The 22,944-nt window shown below is 38.5% G+C and overlaps 1 protein-coding gene, 1 long non-coding RNA gene and 1 other non-coding gene across 4 annotated transcripts in view; 1 reads left to right on the forward strand and 2 right to left on the reverse strand.

Moving 5' to 3' along the window:
* ndst3 (N-deacetylase/N-sulfotransferase (heparan glucosaminyl) 3) overlaps positions 1-3,731 on the reverse strand; it is a 93,024-nt gene extending 89,293 nt beyond the window's left edge. For both annotated transcript variants that reach the window (XM_061984391.1, XM_061984392.1), the window contains exons 1-2: positions 3,625-3,731; positions 1,663-2,955 (exon numbers count right to left, since the gene is read on the reverse strand). In XM_061984391.1, the coding sequence (XP_061840375.1) occupies positions 1,663-2,658 (996 nt within the window). In that variant the 5' untranslated portion in view covers positions 2,659-2,955; positions 3,625-3,731. The remainder of the gene's footprint in view (positions 1-1,662; positions 2,956-3,624) is intronic.
* The window catches only part of LOC133621930 (uncharacterized), a 115,927-nt gene that overhangs the window by 89,293 nt on the left and 3,690 nt on the right, over positions 1-22,944 (reverse strand). The gene's annotated exons all lie outside the window — the stretch shown is intronic.
* Positions 12,732-12,836, forward strand: LOC133622136 (U6 spliceosomal RNA). The gene has a single exon (XR_009817747.1). It is a non-coding gene; the product is annotated as a U6 spliceosomal RNA (small nuclear RNA).

Consider the following 22,944-nt stretch of genomic DNA (forward strand, 5'->3'; position numbering starts at 1 on the left):
ATATACCGGTGGTGTGCCCTATAGTCCTAACAATACTTATATACCGGTGGTGCGCACTATAGTCCTAACAATACTTATATACCGGTGCGCTCTATAGTCCTAACAATACTTATATACCGGTGCGCCCTATAGTCCTAACAATACTTATATACCGGTGGTGCGCCCTATAGTCCTAACAATAATTATATACCGGTGGTGCGCCCTATAGTCCTAACAATACTTATATACCGGTGCGCTCTATAGTCCTAACAATACTTATATACCGGTGCACTCTATAGTCCTAACAATACTTATATACTGGTGCGCTCTATAGTCCTAACAATACTTATATACTGGTGCGCCCTATAGTCCTAACAATACTTATATACTGGTGGTACGCCCTATAGTCCAAACAATACTTATATACCGGTGAGCTCTATAGTCCTAACAATACTTATATACTGGTGCGCCCTATAGTCCTAACAATACTTATATACTGGTGGTACGCCCTATAGTCCAAACAATACTTATATACCGGTGAGCTCTATAGTCCTAACAATACTTATATACTGGTGCGCTCTATAGTCCTAACAATACTTATATACCAGTGGTGCGCTCTATAGTCCTAACAATACTTATATACCGGTGGTGCGCTCTATAGTCCTAACAATACTTATATACCGGTGCGCTCTATAGTCCTAACAATACTTATATACCGGTGGTGCGCCCTATAGTCCTAACAATACTTATATACCGGTGGTGCGCTCTATAGTCCTAACAATACTTATATACCGGTGGTGCGCCCTATAGTCCTAACAATACTTATATACCGCTGGTGCGCTCTATAGTCCTAACAATACTTATATACCGGTGGTGCGCCCTATAGTCCTAACAATACTTATATACCGGTGGTGCGCTCTATAGTCCTAACAATACTTATATACCGGTGGTGCGCCCTATAGTCCTAACAATACTTATATACCGGTGGTGCGCCCTATAGTCCTAACAATACTTATATACCGGTGGTGCGCTCTATAGTCCTAACAATACTTATATACCGGTGGTGCGCTCTATAGTCCTAACAATACTTATATACCGGTGGTGCGCCCTATAGTCCTAACAATACTTTTATACTGGTGCGCTCTATAGTCCTAACAATACTTATATATTGGTGGTGCGCTCTATAGTCCTAACAATACTTATATACCGGTGGTGCGCTCTATAGTCCTAACAATACTTATATACCGGTGGTGCGCTCTATAGTCCTAACAATACTTATATACCGGTGGTGCGCCCTATAGTCCTAACAATACTTATATACTGGTGCGCTCTATAGTCCTAACAATACTTATATACTGGTGGTGCGCCCTATAGTCCTAACAATACTTATATACCGGTGGTGCGCTCTATAGTCCTAACAATACTTATATACCGGTGGTGCGCTCTATAGTCCTAACAATACTTATATACCGGTGGTGCGCTCTATAGTCCTAACAATACTTATATACCGGTGGTGCGCCCTATAGTCCTAACAATACTTATATACTGGTGCGCTCTATAGTCCTAACAATACTTATATACTGGTGGTGCGCCCTATAGTCCTAACAATACTTATATACCGGTGGTGCGCTCTATAGTCCTAACAATACGGTGTATTGCATGCAGGCATAAATAAAAAAGTACCTTGACATCCTTGACGTTCATACGAGTCCCTTCCTTGCCCACGAATATGTCATCAATATCCACCAGAAGGTGTCGGTCGAGGCCCAAAGTCAGCTTCCTGTCAGTGAGGTAGGAGATGGCGTCCACTAAGACCAGTTTGTGAAGCCAGTAGTTAAGTCCCTGGCCAAAAAACACTCTCCTCACCCCGTCATAGAGCCCCAAGTCCTGGACTACAGTGGCCTGCAGGCTCAGGCTGAAGCCAGGCCCCAAATGGCCAGTGGCCGACCCCGAGCCGTCTTTAGGCCGGGCGTGTAGCACCGCCTGGTAGGTGGAGTGATTGGAGGAGAAGGAGGTCCAGTCCTCGCTGGGTAAGGCCCCTCGGTCGGTGCCCGGCTTTGTGAGGTGGAGGATGGGAGAGCCGGACACGACGCAGCAGTCCCAGAGGGCCTGATTGGTCCTCAGCACCAGCGGGAAGTTTCTGAGTTTGAACAGAGGCGGCGAGGTCTCGGTGGAGCGGTAGAAGCCGATGATGCCCACCCTGAACTGGCCGCAGTACTGATGCAACAGCTGCCTGTTCCACGTGTCCGCCTGTGCATACTTGAGGAGATTCTCATAAATGATGAGTGAATATCGTCCGCGGCCCTTCTCAGTCAGCGGCGGGAGGTCACCCTTCCCTGAAGCTATTTCCATGCGGAACTTGAAGTGCGCCGACTCCAAAATAGCCACGATGTCCTGACCCAGCTGAGAGTACTGGGACTCCACCAGCACCAGCACCGCCGGCTCGGTGTGGACCTGCGTGTGCGGCGCATTCGGGGGGAAGGGGTAGGGCGGTCGGCGGTACGGCGACATGGAGAGAGGCTGCGAGCAAGCGGCCTCCGAGGATTGTCCTATTTGCATGGACGGCGTGGCGTTGGTGAAGAGGAAGTAGGCGGAGAGGAGCAAGGAGAGCACACAGCAGGAGGCCAGCAGGAGGAGGAGCCGCCGTAGGTGGCGGCGAAACCGCACGGCCACCGTCATGGCGGGCCGGCCGGGAGATGTCTCTCTTTCTACGGACCGCTCAGGGGTGTGTCATGTGACCATGGCAGGCGACCACCGGGCCAAAAGGTGTGGTCTTCACTTGCACGGTGATCAATATCTGCAGCGGGGGGGGGGGAATGGCGTGAAGTCACATCTGTTGGGTTGTCCAACACGCACATAAACAACAGCTGCTTAATGCGAGGGGAGGTGCGCCACTAATCAAAGATCCTCCCCTAATTGCACCAAAGCCTTTCTCTGAAGGAGCAGCAAATGAGACTTGCTGCCAGGAGCACTCATCTGAGGGGAGGACAGAGGAAGCAGAGGAAAGGAGAGAAGGGAAGAAAAAAGGATTAGCATCTTAATGAGAAGAAAAGAGAACACATCAAGTTCTCCTCAACAAAGTCAACTTTATGCTCCTGCAAACATTCTTTTCCTTCCTTCAAACTGACTTTCTCCAACATTGTTACGTCACATTCAACGTGGCTTCTTTCGTCACACCTTTTTCATCTTTCTTCTCCAGCAAAGGTGCCATGATAACCTGTTACTGGAGGTGTAATACTCATGTCCGCCACGAGAGGGAGCCAACATTAGAACAACAAAGCTCATGTGGAAGTTATTGACATCAACAACTACGAATGATGCAATAGAAATGTTAAAGGCAACATTCTGAAGATCAATAAATAAAAGATTTGTAGCTTTTCCATTTGTTTTTCAATTGGTCAATTGGAATGTTCTTGCTTTTCTAGTTAAGACATGCGTGTTCTTTCAGCTGAGATTCTCGAACAAAAGTGAGGTGAAATGAAGATAAAAGCAATTAGATGAAGATAAAAGCAAGCATGTTTGATGCAGAATCATTACAATCATTACAATAATGACATGAATCTCCGCACAAAGAGGCAAGAAGAAGAGCACGTGAACGCAACACGCCGCCATCCACTGCTCTCCAGGACCGACTCGCTCACTCACCTCTCGCCGAGCATGAGGCACCGCCGCGCGGGTAGGCGTTGCGAGGAAGGACCGCTGATTGTGTCGGTGCTCCGAGGGGGCTCCGGTGTCGGCGGCGCGCCTTCTTCTCTCTTTTGGATGCTCCGAGCCTCCCCCTCCTCTCTCCCCCCCACCTCTCTCTCTCTTTCTCTCTCTCCCCCCCACCTCTCTCTCTCTTTCTCTCTCTCCTCCCCCTCCTCTCTCTCTCTCAGCATCAGGTGCAGTCACCCGGAATGATGCTGCTCTCCTCCCTCTTCTCATCATTCCTCTCCAATTGTCCCGCCTCCGCTCTCTCTCCTTCTCTCCCGCCAAGTCGCCTTCATCAATTTTGAACGGGCAGGTATCAGGTGATTAAAGGACGGACAGGTATCAGGTGATTAAAGGACGGACAAGTATCGGGTGATTAAAGGACAGACAGGTATCGGGTGATTAAAGGACAGACAGGTATCAGGTGATTAAAGGACAGACAGGTATCAGGTGATTAAAGGATGGCCAGGTATCAGGTGATTAAAGGACGGAAAGATATCAGGTGATTAAAGGACGGACAGGTATCGGGTGATTAAAGGACAGACAAATATCAGGTGATTAAAGGATGGTCAGGTATTGGGTGATTAAAGGACGAACAGGTATCAGGTGATTAAAAGACAGACAGGTGTCAGGTGATTAAAGGACGGACAAATATCAGGTGATTAAAGGACGGGCAGTAATATTGTACATATTACGGATTGTTATGAAGGTGTCTTTTACTACATTATATATATACTTGCAGTGTGTATATTGTACATATTACATATTGTTATGAAGGTGTCTGTTACTACATTATATATATACTTGCAGTGTGTATATTGTACATATTACATATTGTTATGAAGGTGTCTGTTACTACATTATATATATACTTGCAGTGTGTATGTTGTACATATTACATATTGTTATGAAGGTGTCTGTTACTACATTATATATATACTTGCAGTGTGTATATTGTACATATTACATATTGTTTTGAAGGTGTCTGTTACTACATTATATATATACTTGCAGTGTGTATATTGTACATATTACATATTGTTATGAATGTGTCTGTTACTACATTATATACTGTATATACTTGCAGTGTGTATATTGTACATATTGTTATGAAGGTGTCTGTTACTACATTATATATATACTTGCAGTGTGTATATTATACATATTACATATTGTTATGAAGGTGTCTGTTACTACATTATATATATACTTGCAGTGTGTATATTGTACATATTACATATTGTTTTGAAGGTGTCTGTTACTACATTATATATATACTTGCAGTGTGTATATTGTACATATTACATATTGTTATGAATGTGTCTGTTACTACATTATATACTGTATATACTTGCAGTGTGTATATTGTACATATTGTTATGAAGGTGTCTGTTACTACATTATATATATACTTGCAGTGTGTATATTGTACATATTACATATTGTTTTGAAAGTGTATGTTACTACATTATATATATACTTGCAGTGTGTATATTGTACATATTACATATTGTTATGAAGGTGTCTGTTACTACATTATATATATATACTTGCAGTGTGTATATTGTACATATTACATATTGTTATGAAGGTGTCTGTTACTACATTATATACTGTATATACTTGCAGTGTGTATATTGTACATATTGTTATGAAGGTGTCTGTTACTACATTATATATATACTTGCAGTGTGTATATTGTACATATTACATATTGTTATGAAAGTGTATGTTACTACATTATATATATACTTGCAGTGTGTATATTGTACATATTACATATTGTTATGAAGGTGTCTGTTACTACATTATATATATACTTGCAGTGTGTATATTGTACCTATTACATATTGTTATGAAGGTGTCTGTTACTACATTTTATATATATACTTGCAGTGTGTATATTGTACATATTACATATTGTTTTGAAGGTGTCTGTTACTACATTATATATATACTTGCAGTGTGTATATTGTACCTATTACATATTGTTTTGAAGGTGTCTGTTACTACATTATATATATACTTGCAGTGTGTATATTGTACATATTACATATTGTTATGAAGGTGTCTGTTACTACATTATATACTGTATATACTTGCAGTGTGTATATTGTACATATTGTTATGAAGGTGTCTGTTACTACATTATATATATACTTGCAGTGTGTATATTGTACATATTACATATTGTTATGAAGGTGTCTGTTACTACATTATATATATACTTGCAGTGTGTATATTGTACATATTACATATTGTTATGAAGGTGTCTGTTACTACATTATATATATACTTGCAGTGTGTATATTGTACCTATTACATATTGTTATGAAGGTGTCTGTTACTACATTTTATATATATACTTGCAGTGTGTATATTGTACATATTACATATTGTTTTGAAGGTGTCTGTTACTACATTATATATATACTTGCAGTGTGTATATTGTACCTATTACATATTGTTTTGAAGGTGTCTGTTACTACATTATATATATACTTGCAGTGTGTATATTGTACATATTACATATTGTTATGAAGGTGTCTGTTACTACATTATATACTGTATATACTTGCAGTGTGTATATTGTACATATTGTTATGAAGGTGTCTGTTACTACATTATATATATACTTGCAGTGTGTATATTGTACATATTACATATTGTTATGAAGGTGTCTGTTACTACATTATATATATACTTGCAGTGTGTATATTGTACCTATTGTTATGAAGGTGTCTGTTACTACATTATATATATACTTGCAGCGTTTCTAAAAATGTTGAAGTTGTTTTAGAGCCTTTAAGACTACAACATTGACTCCTATTTGCCGCATCTTTCAAGTGTATTTGATCATATTTTAAATCCTCCCCCTCCAAAACAAAGAAAAGAAGTGTGTTCTTGTCTCTCATACAGATTGTGAATCACAGGCAACATCCCAAACAAGTGCAGTTCCCCTTTAAGGATGTTGTAGATTGGTGAGAAAGTGTGTCCACTGTAGTGGCAAATGTCCAGCAGGCAGTGTTTGCTGTGATGAGGTGTTTGCTGTGATGAGGTGTTTCCTCAGCACTTCATCAACCCCCCACACCTCCTTCACCCCTCAATGGAGCCATAGTGGCCCCTTAGTCACGTTGTAATGGTCGCACAATGGAGCTCACCCTGGCTGGGTGCTGGGTGCTTACACACACAGAGAGAGAGAGAGAGAGAGACAGAGAGAGAGAGAGAGAGAGAGAGAGAGAGAGAGAGAGAGAGAGAGAGAGAGAGAGAGAGAGAGAGAGAGAGAGAGAGAGAGAGAGAGAGAGAGAGAGAGAGAGAGAGAGAGAGAGCTTCTAAAGATGCAGACAAAGAGGGGACCCACTGAAGGTCAATCAAAAAAAAAAAGGACGCAAGTAAACTCTGATTTGTTAAGGTTTGGAATCCATCTTTTTACAAAAGAACACCAGAAAGCACTTGGCTCATACAGTAACGTAGTAGGCCTAAGTATTCATTAAGTAACACCAGAACATTAAATACAGTAGTGTAGTAGACCTAAGTATTCATTAAGTACCACCAGAACATTAAATACAGTAATGTAGTAGGCCTAAGTATTCATTAAGTAACACCAGAACATTAAATACAGTAGTGTAGTAGACCTAAGTATTCATTAAGTACCACCATAACATTAAATACAGTAATGTAGTAGGCCTAAGTATTCATTAAGTACCACCAGAACATTAAATACAGTAGTGTAGTAGACCTAAGTATTCATTAAGTACCACCATAACATTAAATACAGTAATGTAGTGGACCTAAGTATTCATTAAGTACCACCATAATGACAACATTAAATACAGTAGTGTAGTAGACCTAAGTATTCATTAAGTACCACCATAATGACAACATTAAATACAGTAGTGTAGTAGGCCTAAGTATTCATTAAGTACCACCAGAACATTAAATACAGTAGTGTAGTAGACCTAAGTATTCATTAAGTACCACCATAACATTAAATACAGTAATGTAGTGGACCTAAGTATTCATTAAGTACCCCCATCATGACCAACATTAAATACAGTAGTGTAGTAGACCTAAGTATTCATTAAGTACCACCATAATGACAACATTAAATACAGTAGTGTAGTAGACCTAAGTATTCATTAAGTACCACCATAATGACATCATTAAATACAGTAGTGTAGTACACCTAAGTATTCATTAAGTACCACCATAATGACAACATTAAATACAGTAGTGTAGTAGGCCTAAGTATTCATTAAGTACCACCAGAACATTAAATACAGTAGTGTAGTAGACCTAAGTATTCATTAAGTACCACCATAACATTAAATACAGTAATGTAGTGGACCTAAGTATTCATTAAGTACCCCCATCATGACCAACATTAAATACAGTAGTGTAGTAGACCTAAGTATTCATTAAGTACCACCATAATGACATCATTAAATACAGTAGTGTAGTAGACCTAAGTATTCATTAAGTACCACCATAATGACAACATTAAATACAGTAGTGTAGTAGACCAAAGTATTCATTAAGTACCACCATAATGACAACATTAAATACAGTAGTGTAGTAGGCCTAAGTATTCATTAAGTACCACCATAATGACAACATTAAATACAGTAGTGTAGTAGACCTAAGTATTCATTAAGTACCACCATAATGACAACATTAAATACAATAGTGTAGTAGACCTAAGTATTCATTAAGTACCACCATAATGACAACATTAAATACAGTAGTGTAGTAGACCTAAGTATTCATTAAGTACCACCATAATGACAACATTAAATACAGTAGTGTAGTAGACCTAAGTATTCATTAAGTACCACCATAATGACATCATTAAATACAGTAGTGTAGTAGACCTAAGTATTCATTAAGTACCACCATAATGACAACATTAAATACAGTAGTGTAGTAGACCAAAGTATTCATTAAGTACCACCATAATGACAACATTAAATACAGTAGTGTAGTAGGCCTAAGTATTCATTAAGTACCACCATAATGACAACATTAAATACAGTAGTGTAGTAGACCTAAGTATTCATTAAGTACCACCATAATGACAACATTAAATACAATAGTGTAGTAGACCTAAGTATTCATTAAGTACCACCATAATGACAACATTAAATACAGTAGTGTAGTAGACCTAAGTATTCATTAAGTACCACCATAATGACAACATTAAATACAGTAGTGTAGTAGACCTAAGTATTCATTAAGTACCACCATAATGACATCATTAAATACAGTAGTGTAGTAGACCTAAGTATTCATTAAGTACCACCATAATGACAACATTAAATACAGTAGTGTAGTAGGCCTAAGTATTCATTAAGTACCACCATAATGACAACATTAAATACAGTAGTGTAGTAGACCTAAGTATTCATTAAGTACCACCATAATGACAACATTAAATACAGTAGTGTAGTAGACCTAAGTATTCATTAAGTACCACCATAATGACAACATTAAATACAGTAGTGTAGTAGGCCTAAGTATTCATTAAGTACCACCATAATGACAACATTAAATACAGTAGTGTAGTAGACCTAAGTATTCATTAAGTACCACCATAATGACAACATTAAATACAGTAGTGTAGTAGACCTAAGTATTCATTAAGTACCACCATAATGACAACATTTAATACAGTAGTGTAGTAGACCTAAGTATTCATTAAGTACCACCATAATGACAACATTAATATACAGTAACGTAGTAGTCCTAAGTATTCATTAAGTACCACCATAATGACAACATTAAATACAGTAGTGTAGTAGGCCTAAGTATTCATTAAGTACCACCATAATGACAACATTAAATACAGTAGTGTAGTAGACCTAAGTATTCATTAAGTACCACCATAATGACAACATTAAATACAATAGTGTAGTAGACCTAAGTATTCATTAAGTACCACCATAATGACAACATTAAATACAGTAGTGTAGTAGACCTAAGTATTCATTAAGTACCACCATAATGACAACATTAAATACAGTAGTGTAGTAGACCTAAGTATTCATTAAGTACCACCATAATGACAACATTAAATACAGTAGTGTAGTAGGCCTAAGTATTCATTAAGTACCACCATAATGACAACATTAAATACAGTAGTGTAGTAGACCTAAGTATTCATTAAGTACCACCATAATGACAACATTAAATACAGTAGTGTAGTAGGCCTAAGTATTCATTAAGTACCACCATAATGACAACATTAAATACAGTAGTGTAGTAGGCCTAAGTATTCATTAAGTACCACCATAATGACAACATTAAATACAGTAGTGTAGTAGACCTAAGTATTCATTAAGTACCACCATAATGACAACATTAAATACAATAGTGTAGTAGACCTAAGTATTCATTAAGTACCACCATAATGACAACATTAAATACAGTAGTGTAGTAGACCTAAGTATTCATTAAGTACCACCATAATGACAACATTAAATACAGTAGTGTAGTAGGCCTAAGTATTCATTAAGTACCACCATAATGACAACATTAAATACAGTAGTGTAGTAGACCTAAGTATTCATTAAGTACCACCATCATGACGATATTAAATACAGTAGTGTAGTAGACCTAAGTATTCATTAAGTACCACCATAATGACAACATTAAATACAGTAGTGTAGTAGGCCTAAGTATTCATTAAGTACCACCATAATGACAACATTAAATACAGTAGTGTAGTAGACCTAAGTATTCATTAAGTACCACCATAATGACAACATTAAAATACAGTAGTGTAGTAGACCTAAGTATTCATTAAGTACCACCATAATGACAACATTAAATACAGTAGTGTAGTAGACCTAAGTATTCATTAAGTACCACCATAATGACAACATTAAATACAGTAGTGTAGTAGACCTAAGTATTCATTAAGTACCACCATAATGACAATATTAAATACAGTAGTGTAGTAGACCTAAGTATTCATTAAGTACCAACATAATGACAACATTAAATACAGTAGTGTAGTAGGCCTAAGTATTCATTAAAAATAAGGAAGGTGTTTTATTGAACAAGTATATTTAATATTGGCCCCTGTGATATTACACACAGTTTGAACAGTAACACTGTGTGTGCATATTCAATGAAGTGATTCTTTGGTCAGCATACCACACTTTGAGAATCCCAGATGTGATCTGCTAAGTGTGAAAGAGGAACTGCTCGGGCTGTCAATCTTTGGGCAACACACGCTTCCATTTGATTCATGTGGAAATGATTCCAATCAAAGCCATTCTCCATTCAAAAATCAATACTTGTTTAATAACATGATGACCTACATCTGATCATTTTATATATTACTAAAAAGAAAACTGCTTTCGTTTAATAAAATGCTTCTGAAACATTTCATTAAGTCAAGGCAACAAGAAAAGTATATTTACAGCAGATATAGATCATCTACATCTACTATATGGTGTGTAAAGTACATGTAGAGCAGATATAGATCATCTAGATCTACTATATGGTGTGTAAAGTACATGTAGAGCAGATATAGATCATCTAGATCAACATGATGAGTGGTTGGACAGAACAGATGAAAAAAAAAATGGTTTGCAACTTCCGGTTTGTCCCAACATAGAAGAGCAAAAATGATGAAAGGTTTAAAGGAACACATCATTTCATGTCCATCACAGCACTTAGTTGTCCAGCCCTAGGGTCAAATCATAGAGTTCATGGGTTTGCAGGTAAACTGGCACAGTTTTGACCGTTGTGTTTTATCAAAGTGGTCATTTGTGATGTCACAGATGAACCAACGTTCTGACGTGGACATTCTAGTGTTCACTGTCGCTTGCAAGGTGGGTGTTTTTCAACAGTGGGCACAGTGTGATGTCACAGTGGGCTGGAAATACTTACCTTTCTACTTACTTGTGCTAGTACAAAAGTCAGAAAAAAAGCAGGATCCACAAATCAATCTGTTGTTCCATATTTGTCCGAAGAGAAAGTGTGTTAGTGTGAGGTGAGTCGCTGAGTGGGCACTGCCTTCACTGCCTTCACCCCCAGGTTCTTCATCAGTGGGGTGGTCTCAAGGGTAATGTTTGGTGAACTGAAGGCAGCAATCACAGCAAAAATGAGGGAAATCCCCAAAGTCTTCCACTAATTGACAATTTTGCCCGACGTGTGCAAGTTTGCCTCCAACGCCTCGTGGCCCACTTGGAGCTTATTTGAGAAAGAAGAAGCTTCTAGGCACAGCCAGCAAAATAACTGATGTTCATCTTCAACATATTTATTATTATTATTATTATATATTTATTCCACAGTGCAGAAGAGAAGTTCTGATACTCAACAAACTCTTTTGTTTCTGCTCCCATTTTTCATGAGTTGAACTCAAAGAAATAACATTTTTACCAGATACACAAAAGACTTCTTCCTCTCAAATGTTGTTCTGTCCTTGCAACATGGGGCCGTGCATTGTCATGCTGCAACATGAGGCGATGGTCTCGCGTCAACACCACAAAGGGATCTCCTCACCGTCTCTTTGTGCCTCCAAAATGCCATCAATAAAATGCACTTCTTGTCCATAACATAGGCCTGCCCGTACCATAACCACACCCCCACCATGGGCCAGTCCGTTCACAAACCAGCATTTAGCCATGAAGAGAACACCTCTCCAATGTGCCAGACGCCATCGAATGTGAGCATTTTCCCACTCAAGTGGGTCATGATGACGAACTTCAGTCATGTCGAGTCCCCGATGAGGACAACGAGCATGCAGATGAGCTTCCCTGAAACGGTTTCTCACAGTTTGTGCAGAAGTTCTTTGGTTATGCAAACCAATTGTTGCAGCGGCTGGTCTCAGACTCATCAACATCAACAATAGATTTAAACAAAAACATTTTTTAATTTATTTTAATTTTTTTTATTTTTTTAAATATTTTGAAATTTTTTTTAATTTTTTTTTTTTAAATTTTAAAAAATTTAACTTTTTTTAAACTTTTTTTTAACTTTTTTTAACTTTTCTTAACTTTTTTTTAAACTTTTTTACCCTAACCCTAACCCTAATCTTATCCCCAACCCTAACCCTACTTCGGTAACACACATACTAAAATTGTAACGATCCAGAGAAGATTAGCATGGCCCCCTGCAGCAAGGATGACACGCAAAATGGTGAAGCGTTTCCAAATGAAGAGAAAACCCCCCCGGAGATCCGCCCCCGGCTCGGAGCAGCGCTCCCTTGCGGCAAATCCCGTGGCCGGTCAATCGCCACAGCGGGAAGGTCTTTCGGCCGCTGTGCAGAGGGGACGGGCAGAGCAAAAAGTGCATATATGTCATCCTCTGCCAGCGTTGCCACATGATGGATGTATGTTGGGGAAACGGGCAACACCATCGCCACCCGTTTCCACCAGCACAAACACAACATGGTCCGGCAGAAGAACACCACCAATGACCTCGTGCAACATTTCATCCGGCACGGGTGGGCTTCTGTCCGGGCGTGTGTGGTCCAGGTCGACTCCAGATGGAGTGTCGCCCAACGGAGGCGGGCGGAACGCCTCTGGATTACCAGACTGGGGACCAGACATCCGGGGGGCCTCAACGAGGCGTGAGTGCGAGCCCGCTGGGCCATAGACGGACCGTGCACACCCTTCTTATTCTTTTTTTCGCTCCTTTCTAGTGCCCCACCCCAACCACTAGCCCTAACCCTAACCAACTCTCTTTCTTTATGCCTAAACCTAACCCTAACCCCACCCCCAACCCTAGCCCTAACCCTAACCAACACTTTTTCTTATGCCTAACCCTAACCCTAACCCTAACCTAACCCTAACCCTAACCCTAACCCCAAACCTAACCCTAACCCCAACCCTAACCCTAACCCTAACCCTAACCCTTACCCGAACCCACTTTTCTTAACTTTTTTTAAACTTTTTTTGAATTTTTTTTTTTACTTTTTTTTAAACTTTTTTTAAACTTTTTTGTATTTTACCTTGAAAATCATTTTTTACCTTGAAAAAAACATTTTACCTTGAAAAAAAAAATTTACCTTGAAAATTTTTTTTTACCTTGAAAATCATTTGTTTACCTTGAAAATCATTTTTAACCTTGAAAAAAAATGTTACCTTGAATTTTTTTTTTTTACCTTGAAAATCATTTTTTACCTTGAAAAAAAAATTTTACCTTGAAAATTTTTTTTTACCTTGAAAATCATTTGTTTACCTTGAAAATCATTTTTAACCTTGAGGAAAAATGTTACCTTGAATTTTTTTTTTTACCTTGAAAATCATTTTCTACCTTGAAAAAAAAATTTTACCTTGAAAATTTTTTTTTTACCTTGAAAATTTTTTTTTACCTTGAAAATCATTTGTTTACCTTGAAAATCATTTTTAACCTTGAAAAAAAATTTTACCTTGAAAATTTTTTTTTACCTTGAAAATCATTTGTTTACCTTGAAAATCATTTTTAACCTTGAAAAAAAAAATGTACCTTGAAAAAAAATTTTTACCTTGAAAATCTTTTTTTACCTTGAAAATCATGTTTTAACTTAAAACATTTTTTTTTAATTTTTAATTTTTTTTAAAGTTTTAAAAAAAATTTTTTAAATTTTTTAAAAATTAAAAAAAAACATTTAATTTATTTTTTTTAAATTTTTTTTAATTTTCTTTTAAATATTTAAAAAATATATATATATTTTTAAAATTTTTTAACTTTTCTTAACTTTTTTAAAACTTTTTTAAAACTTTTTTTAAAACTTTTTTTAAAACTTTTTTTTAAACTTTTTTAAAACTTTTTTTAAAACTTTTTTAAAACTTTTTTTTAAAACTTTTTTTTAAAACTTTTTTTTAACTTAAAAAAAAAATGTTTACCCTAACCCTAACCCTAATCTTAACCCTAACCCTAACCCTAACCCAACCCATTTTCCAGCATGATCTGGCACCTGCCCACAGTGCCAAAACCACCAATATCTGGTGTACTGACCATGGCATTACTGTCCTCCATTGGCCTGCCAACTCCCCTGACCTGAACCCCATAGAGAATTTGTGGGGTATTGTGAAGAAGAAGCTGAAAGACACCAGACCCAATAATGCAAATGAGCTAAAGGCCGCTATTGAAGCATCCTGGGCATCCATAACACCTCAGCAATGCCACAGGCTGATGCCTCCATGCCACGCCGCATTGATGCAGTAATCCGTGCAAAAGGATTCCCAACCAAGTACTGAGTGCATTAATTGACATTTTCAAATGTTTGATTTTGTTTTGCTGTTATAAATCATTTTTTTTACTTGGTCTGAGGAAATATTCTAATTTTTTGAGATAGGATTTTTGAGTTTTCTTAAGCTGTATGCCATAATCAGCAATATTAAAATAATAAAAGGCTTGCAATATTTCAGTTGATGTGTAATGAATCCAGAATGTATGACATTTTTTTTTTTTTTTTGCATTACAGAAAATAAAGGACTTTATCACTATATTCTAATTTTCTGAGACAGTCCTGCATAGTTTGCGTCCTCTTCTACTGAGGTTTTCCTCAAGATGCTTGAAGAAAGGCTGAAAGAGCATGAGCTATGCTGTCCATTGAAGAGCAGGGAAGTCCAGATTTGGCCATTAATTCCTATTTCTTTATTGCTCATTATATTAACCATATCAGTTTTGAAGTCATCATGGACGAGGGCCACAAAAACATGCAATTATGGGGACTGTTTGGGACATTCTCACACATGCCTCCAGGGCGCTAACTTGCCAATGTATCTTTACAGTTATATTGAGCATTAGTTTGTCTTTGTTTTTAGCTAACTATACCGATTTGGTCCGTCAGCGTTAGCTATCATTGACTGTATATTCTAGGGGTTCCCCTTATATGAATTTGCCTATGCATTTAATTAACACACACACACACATATATATATATATACATATATATATATATATATATATATATATATATATATATATATATATATATATATATATATATATATATATATATATATATATATATATATATACCTTGTGCAGTAATTGATTGAAAGAAAGCGCACTTTGCCGATGATGTCACGTTATGGATGGCAAAATGCATTTTTAGACAATATGATTTGCCTGAGCGGGAGTAGAAAATGGATGAGAAAGGACAGATTTAAAAAAGTAATAATACAAAAATAATAAAAAAATAAAATAAATTTTTTTTTTTTAAATATATATATATATATGTATGTATATTTAAAAAAAAAAACTTGGGACCTCCATAATTTGGGGAGCGCTGGTAAATTCGGTCATAAGAAGAAGATGATGGCACATTGGTCATTGCTTCTCCTAGACTGCATGTGGGTGTGAGGCAGGTGAGTGAGCACCGTACACACCCACCAGTGTTTGGGGCCTGCAGAGATGTGATTGTGACAAATGTAGACAGTTTTAAAACAAATGTGTTCTGTTATGCCACTCATGTTTTATTTTTTGCTTTGAAGAATGTAATTGTAAGGAAGTTGAAGTGATCAAACATAGTTTTAGATGTCTTTGCAGGGAAATGGTCTCCACTTGTGTAGATGACGACAAGTACTGTGACTTATCTACTGATTACTCCAAAATGCATTGATGTTATGGGGAAATGATTGCCAGATTCTTTTTCAGGAGTAAAAAAAACCTCATTCCTGTACTCCTGAATAACTGTTCGTACCTTTTCCTGAGACGATAAAGTACAAGCATGGTCCGAAAGTGTCAAAAGTATGTAGAGGGTGAAAAAGAGGCTCCTAATGCCTTCCTAGTTGTGACAGTGCAGAGGTTGATGCTGAGGACAACCGAAGCCAACACTGGGAGGGAAAAAAAATGCATCTTCTCAGCGGTACGAGCCAACTCTTCACAGAGACTGACTGGAGGAATGAAGAGATGAGTGAAGAGAGATGCTTGTAATTATGCAGCAGTGCTGAGAAACAGCTGGAAGGAAATATACATAGCAGCGAGAATATCATGGCCGACAAGAGCGTGATTGTATTTGTATGTAAATGAGTGTCAGTGGGTGAAGTGTAATTAAGGATGTTTCTCCCACATTGAAGAAGAAGAACTTCTGCAGACCACACATGCAAAGTGGAAGGTTGCGTGTTTGTCAACGTCCTCTCCACGGCCAACAATGGAGACATTTGGCAAGGAGTGAAATATTATACACTGCATAATAATATTATTATTATTACAAACCCTGTTTCCATATGAGTTGGGAAATTGTGTTAGATGTAAATATCAACGGAATACAATGATTTGCAAATCCTTTTCAAGCCATATTCAGTTGAATATGCTACAAAGACAACATATTTGATGTTTTTTTGCAAATAATCATTAACTTTAGAATTTGATGGCAGCAACACTGTTAGGATTTGGTGGAGTGGATCCCAAGGATGCAGAGACGTGTTGTGTACAATTGTTCTTCCTTTTATTTAGGAGGAAGCACAAAGTAGCAAAACAAAGGCGATGGTAGATAACACACAAAACTAAAAGCGCTAGACAAGGCTAGGAAAAATACTTCATGAAAGAAGTTAATATAAGGACAAAGTACAAACTAAAAACGCTAGACAAGGCTAGGAAAACATACTTCATGAAAGAAGTTAATATAAGGACAAAGTACAAACTAAAAACGCTAGACAAGGCTAGGAAAACATACTTCATGAAAGAAGTTAATATAAGGACAAAGTACAAACTAAAAACGCTAGACAAGGCTAGGAAAAATACAGGCAAACCTTCGATGAATGGCACACGACGAACTAGTGAGTTCTCTGGCAAGATCAACAGGTTTGCAAGCAGTGACAAAGTTCCGGCGCTCACAGGCCGTCAGCAGCCAGGTTAAATAGGCTGCTTCTAATCTAAGTCAGGTGTGTGCTGCTGCCTTGCGCCAGCTGCACTCCATACTGTGGACGAGAGAGAGAGTGAACATGGTGTGCAGACAACAACAGAACTGAGCAAGGACATTTCAGATTACCACAAACACGTGACAAAGAAGTTGGGAAAGGTGGCAATAAATACTGATAAAGTTGAGGAATGCTCATCAAACACTTATTTGGAACATCCCACAGGTGTGCAGGCTAATTGGGAACAGGTGGGTGCCATGATTGGGTATAAAAGTAGATTCCATGAAATGCTCAGTCATTCACAAACAAGGATGGGGCGAGGGTCACCACTTTGTCAACAAATGCGTGAGCAAATGGTTGAACAGTTTAAGAAAAACCTTTCTCAAGCAGCTATTGCATGGAATTTAGGGATTTCACCATCTACGCTCCGTAATATCATCAAAGGGTTCAGAGAATGTGGAGAAATCACTGCACGTAAGCAGCTAAGCCCGTGACCTTCCATCCCTCAGGCTGTACTGCATCAACAAGCCACATCAGTGTGTAAAGGATATCACCACATGGGCTCAGGAACACTTCAGAAACCCACTGTCAGTAACTACAGTTGGTCGCTACATCTGTAAGTGCAAGTTAAAACTCTCCTATGTAAGGCAAACACCGTTTATCAACAACACCCAGAAACGCCGTCGGCTTCGCTGGGCCTGAGCTCATCTAAGATGGACTGATACAAAGTGGAAAAGTGTTCTGTGGTCTGACGAGTCCACATTTCAAATTGTTTTTGGAAACTGTGGATGTCGTGTCCTCTGTACGAAAGAGGAAAAGAACCATCCGGATTGTTCTAGGGGCAAAGTGTAAAAGGCAGCATGTGTGATGGTATGGGGGTGTATTAGTGCCCAAGACATGGGTAACTTACACATCTGTGAAGGCACCATTAATGCTGAAAGGTACATACAGGTTTTGGAGCAACATATGTTGCCATCCAAGCAACGTTACCATGGACGCCCCTGCTTATTTCAGCAAGACAATGCCAAGCCACGTGTTACATCAACGTGGCTTCATAGTAAAAGAGTGCGGGTACTAGACTGGCCTGCCTGTAGTCCAGACCTGTCTCCCATTGAAAATGTGTGGCGCATTATGAAGCCTAAAATATCAGAAGGGAGACCCCCGGACTGTTGAACAACTTAAGCTGTACATCAAGCAAGAATGGGAAAGAATTCCACCTGAGAAGCTTCAAAAATGTGTCTCCTCAGTTCCCAAACCTTTACTGAGTGGTGTTAAAAGGAAAGGCCATGTAACACAATGGTGAACATGCCCTTTCCCAACTACTTTGTCACGTGTTGCAGCCATGAAATTAAAAGTTAATTATTATTTGCAAAAAAAAAATGTTTATGAGTTTGAACATCAAATATGTTGTCTTTGTAGCATATTCAACTGAATATGGCTTGAAAATTATTAGCAAATTATTGCATTTATATTTACATCTAACACAATTTCCCAACTCATATGGAAACGGGGTTTGTATAAAATAAACATATTTTTATACAAATATATTGTTATGTTTGGCGGGGAAGGAGACGACTCAACAACAGGAAAAAAACTCAACAGTTTTATTTGAGCTTGATTATGCGGTGGAGTGTGTATGCTACTGTACTATAGCTGGTTGAGAAAGGTTTTTCTTAAACTGTTCAACAATTTGCTCACACATTTGTTGACAAAGTGGTGACCCTCGCCCCATCCTTGTTTGTGAATGACTGAGCATTTCATGGAATCTACTTTTATACCCAATCATGGCACCCACCTGTTCCCAATTAGCCTGCACACCTGTGGGATGTTCCAAATAAGTCTTTGATGAGCATTCCTCAACTTTATCAGTATTTATTGACACCTTTCCCAACTTCTTTGTCACGTGTTGCTGGCATCAAATTCTAAAGTTAATGATTATTTGCACAAAAAAAAAATGTTTATGAGTTTGAACATCAAATATGTTGTCTTTGTAGCATATTCAACTGAATATGGCTTGAAAAGGATTTGCAAATCATTGTATTCCGTTTATATTTACATCTAACACAATTTCCCAACTCATATGGAAACGGGGTTTGTATTTTTGTCAGCTCTTTTTCGCAGTGCAAGTCATAGCTGCGATGGATCAAACAAATCATGGTATCATTAGTCAATAATTAGTTTGGGTAAAAAGATAGCGGTACTCGGGATTCACCCCAAGCTGCAACAAAGACTGTGTCAACGATACTGGAGGTCCTCCAGGTCCTCATCCGTGACTCCTGTTGACTACTTCTTTGTCCATGTTGGTAGTTTCAACCTTGATGTTCATTATGTTCACATGGTAGTAGGTCAGCACTACTATACACCTTGATGTTCATTATGTTCACATGGTAGTAGGTCAGCACACCTGCACACCTTGATGTTCATTATGTTCACATGGTAGTAGGTCAACACACCTGCACACCTTGATGTTCATTATGTTCACATGGTAGTAGGTCAGCACATCTGCACACCTGCACACCTTGATGTTCATTATGTTCACATGGTAGTAAGTCAGCACACCTGCACACCTTGATGTTCATTATGTTCACATGGTAGTAAGTCAGCACATCTGCACACCTTGATGTTCATTATGTTCACATGGTAGTAAGTCAGCACATCTGCACACCTTGATGTTCATTATGTTCACATGGTAGTAGGTCAGCACATCTGCACACCTTGATGTTCATTATGTTCACATGGTAGTAGGTCAGCACATCTGCACACCTTGATGTTCATTATGTTCACATGGTAGTAAGTCAGCACATCTGCACACCTTGATGTTCATTATGTTCACATGGTAGTAAGTCAGCACATCTGCACACCTTGATGTTCATTATGTTCACATGGTAGTAGGTCAGCACATCTGCACACCTTGATGTTCATTATGTTCACATGGTAGTAAGTCAGCACATCTGCACACCTTGATGTTCATTATGTTCACATGGTAGTAGGTCAGCACACCTGCACACCTTGATGTTCATTATGTTCACATGGTAGTAAGTCAGCACATCTGCACACCTTGATGTTCATTATGTTCACATGGTAGTAGGTCAGCACACCTGCACACCTTGATGTTCATTATGTTCACATGGTAGTAAGTCAGCACATCTGCACACCTTGATGTTCATTATGTTCACATGGTAGTAGGTCAGCACACCTGCACACCTTGATGTTCATTATGTTCACATGGTAGTAAGTCAGCACATCTGCACACATTGATGTTCATTATGTTCACATGGTAGTAGGTCAGCACACCTGCACACCTTGATGTTCATTATGTTCACATGGTAGTAGGTCAGCACACCTGCACACCTTGATGTTCATTATGTTCACATGGTAGTAAGTCAGCACATCTGCACACCTTGATGTTCATTATGTTCACATGGTAGTAGGTCAGCACATCTGCACACCTTGATGTTCATTATGTTCACATGGTAGTAAGTCAGCACATCTGCACACCTTGATGTTCATTATGTTCACATGGTAGTAAGTCAGCACATCTGCACACCTTGATGTTCATTATGTTCACATGGTAGTAGGTCAGCACACCTGCACACCTTGATGTTCATTATGTTCACATGGTAGTAAGTCAGCACATCTGCACACCTTGATGTTCATTATGTTCACATGGTAGTAGGTCAGCACATCTGCACACCTTGATGTTCATTATGTTCACATGGTAGTAAGTCAGCACATCTGCACACCTTGATGTTCATTATGTTCACATGGTAGTAAGTCAGCACATCTGCACACCTTGATGTTCATTATGTTCACATGGTAGTAGGTCAGCACATCTGCACACCTTGATGTTCATTATGTGTTCACATGGTAGTAAGTCAGCACATCTGCACACCTTGATGTTCATTATGTTCACATGGTAGTAGGTCAGCACATCTGCACACCTTGATGTTCATTATGTTCACATGGTAGTAGGTCAGCACATCTGCACACCTTGATGTTCATTATGTTCACATGGTAGTAAGTCAGCACATCTGCACACCTTGATGTTCATTATGTTCACATGGTAGTAAGTCAGCACATCTGCACACCTTGATGTTCATTATGTTCACATGGTAGTAAGTCAGCACATCTGCACACCTTGATGTTCATTATGTTCACATGGTAGTAGGTCAGCACATCTGCACACCTTGATGTTCATTATGTTCACATGGTAGTAAGTCAGCACATCTGCACACCTTGATGTTCATTATGTTCACATGGTAGTAAGTCAGCACATCTGCACACCTTGATGTTCATTATGTTCACATGGTAGTAGGTCAGCACATCTGCACACCTTGTTGTCGACACCAAGCAGTTACTATTTTAATGACGGCAGCTTCCTTCCGATACCAACGCCTGTATCGACCTTGCCATTCCCGGAACTGTTGACGGATAAATGTTCTCCGAAGGCCGCCCCAACAACATTAAGGGGAGATTTATTTTGGCCAATCAATAGAGTGCGCCTAAGATTGATATCTGTGCTGTCTAGAATAACAGCAGGGAGAAGAAGTCTATTCATGGAACCTTGCCACTGATATCATTACCATGGCAACCTGGTAAAAATACACTCATTTCTTTTTTTTAACCAACATTTATCCTCTTTGTGTCATTTAGATAGATGCTAATTTTCTCTCACGATTCATTGGAACACTTTGGCTACTGCGATGAAATGTTTCTCATAAATACTGTAATAAATACTGTAATAAATACTGTAATAAATACTGTAATAAATACTGTGTTGCCCATATTATTGTTTCACTTGTTTGCACTTTGATCTCACTCTATTTTTAGTTAGCCATTTTTGTCTCACAGAAACTTCACTTTCTTGTAAATATGTTTTATTTGGAAAGGAAATCCTTCTTCACGTACTGAGTAACTTTTCAACCTTCATGAAATAATGTCACATCTTTTGGGATGATACATGGTTGAATGTCGGGGGTCTGTATCGCTTTCACTGGCACTTACTTAGCCACTTTGAGGAGGAACTCTGCCACCCAAAGAACTACAAATGTGATGACTTGCTTTACGGCATAGGTCACGCCCCCTTTTCCCATTTGGTTCAAAAGACAAGTCAATGCAAACTCTTACGTGCAATCACTGCTATCATGGCCGAAGCTAAAAAAAAAAACCAAAGAAAGGAAAAGTTTTGACTGAAAAGACAAAAAAAGAAAAAAAAACGAAGCTTAGCCGGATAAAAGGACAGTCGGGATCAACATTGCCCCAACTTTCACTTGCTGAACTCAAAGATTAAGAATTTCAGACCAATGCTGCCTTGGTTCTGTTCCTGCTGGACTTTTGATAGTAGGCTAATACAACAAATACTTTTAGGCCAAGGGAGGAGAGTCGAAGAACGCTCGAGTTTGCACCGATCATTCTATTAAATGTTTGTCTGGGTCCCATTGAAGTATTATCTTGATATTATTTGTATCGATTT

This window comes from Nerophis lumbriciformis, linkage group LG25 (assembly GCF_033978685.3).
Source record: "Nerophis lumbriciformis linkage group LG25, RoL_Nlum_v2.1, whole genome shotgun sequence".
NCBI lineage: Eukaryota > Metazoa > Chordata > Actinopteri > Syngnathiformes > Syngnathidae > Nerophis > Nerophis lumbriciformis.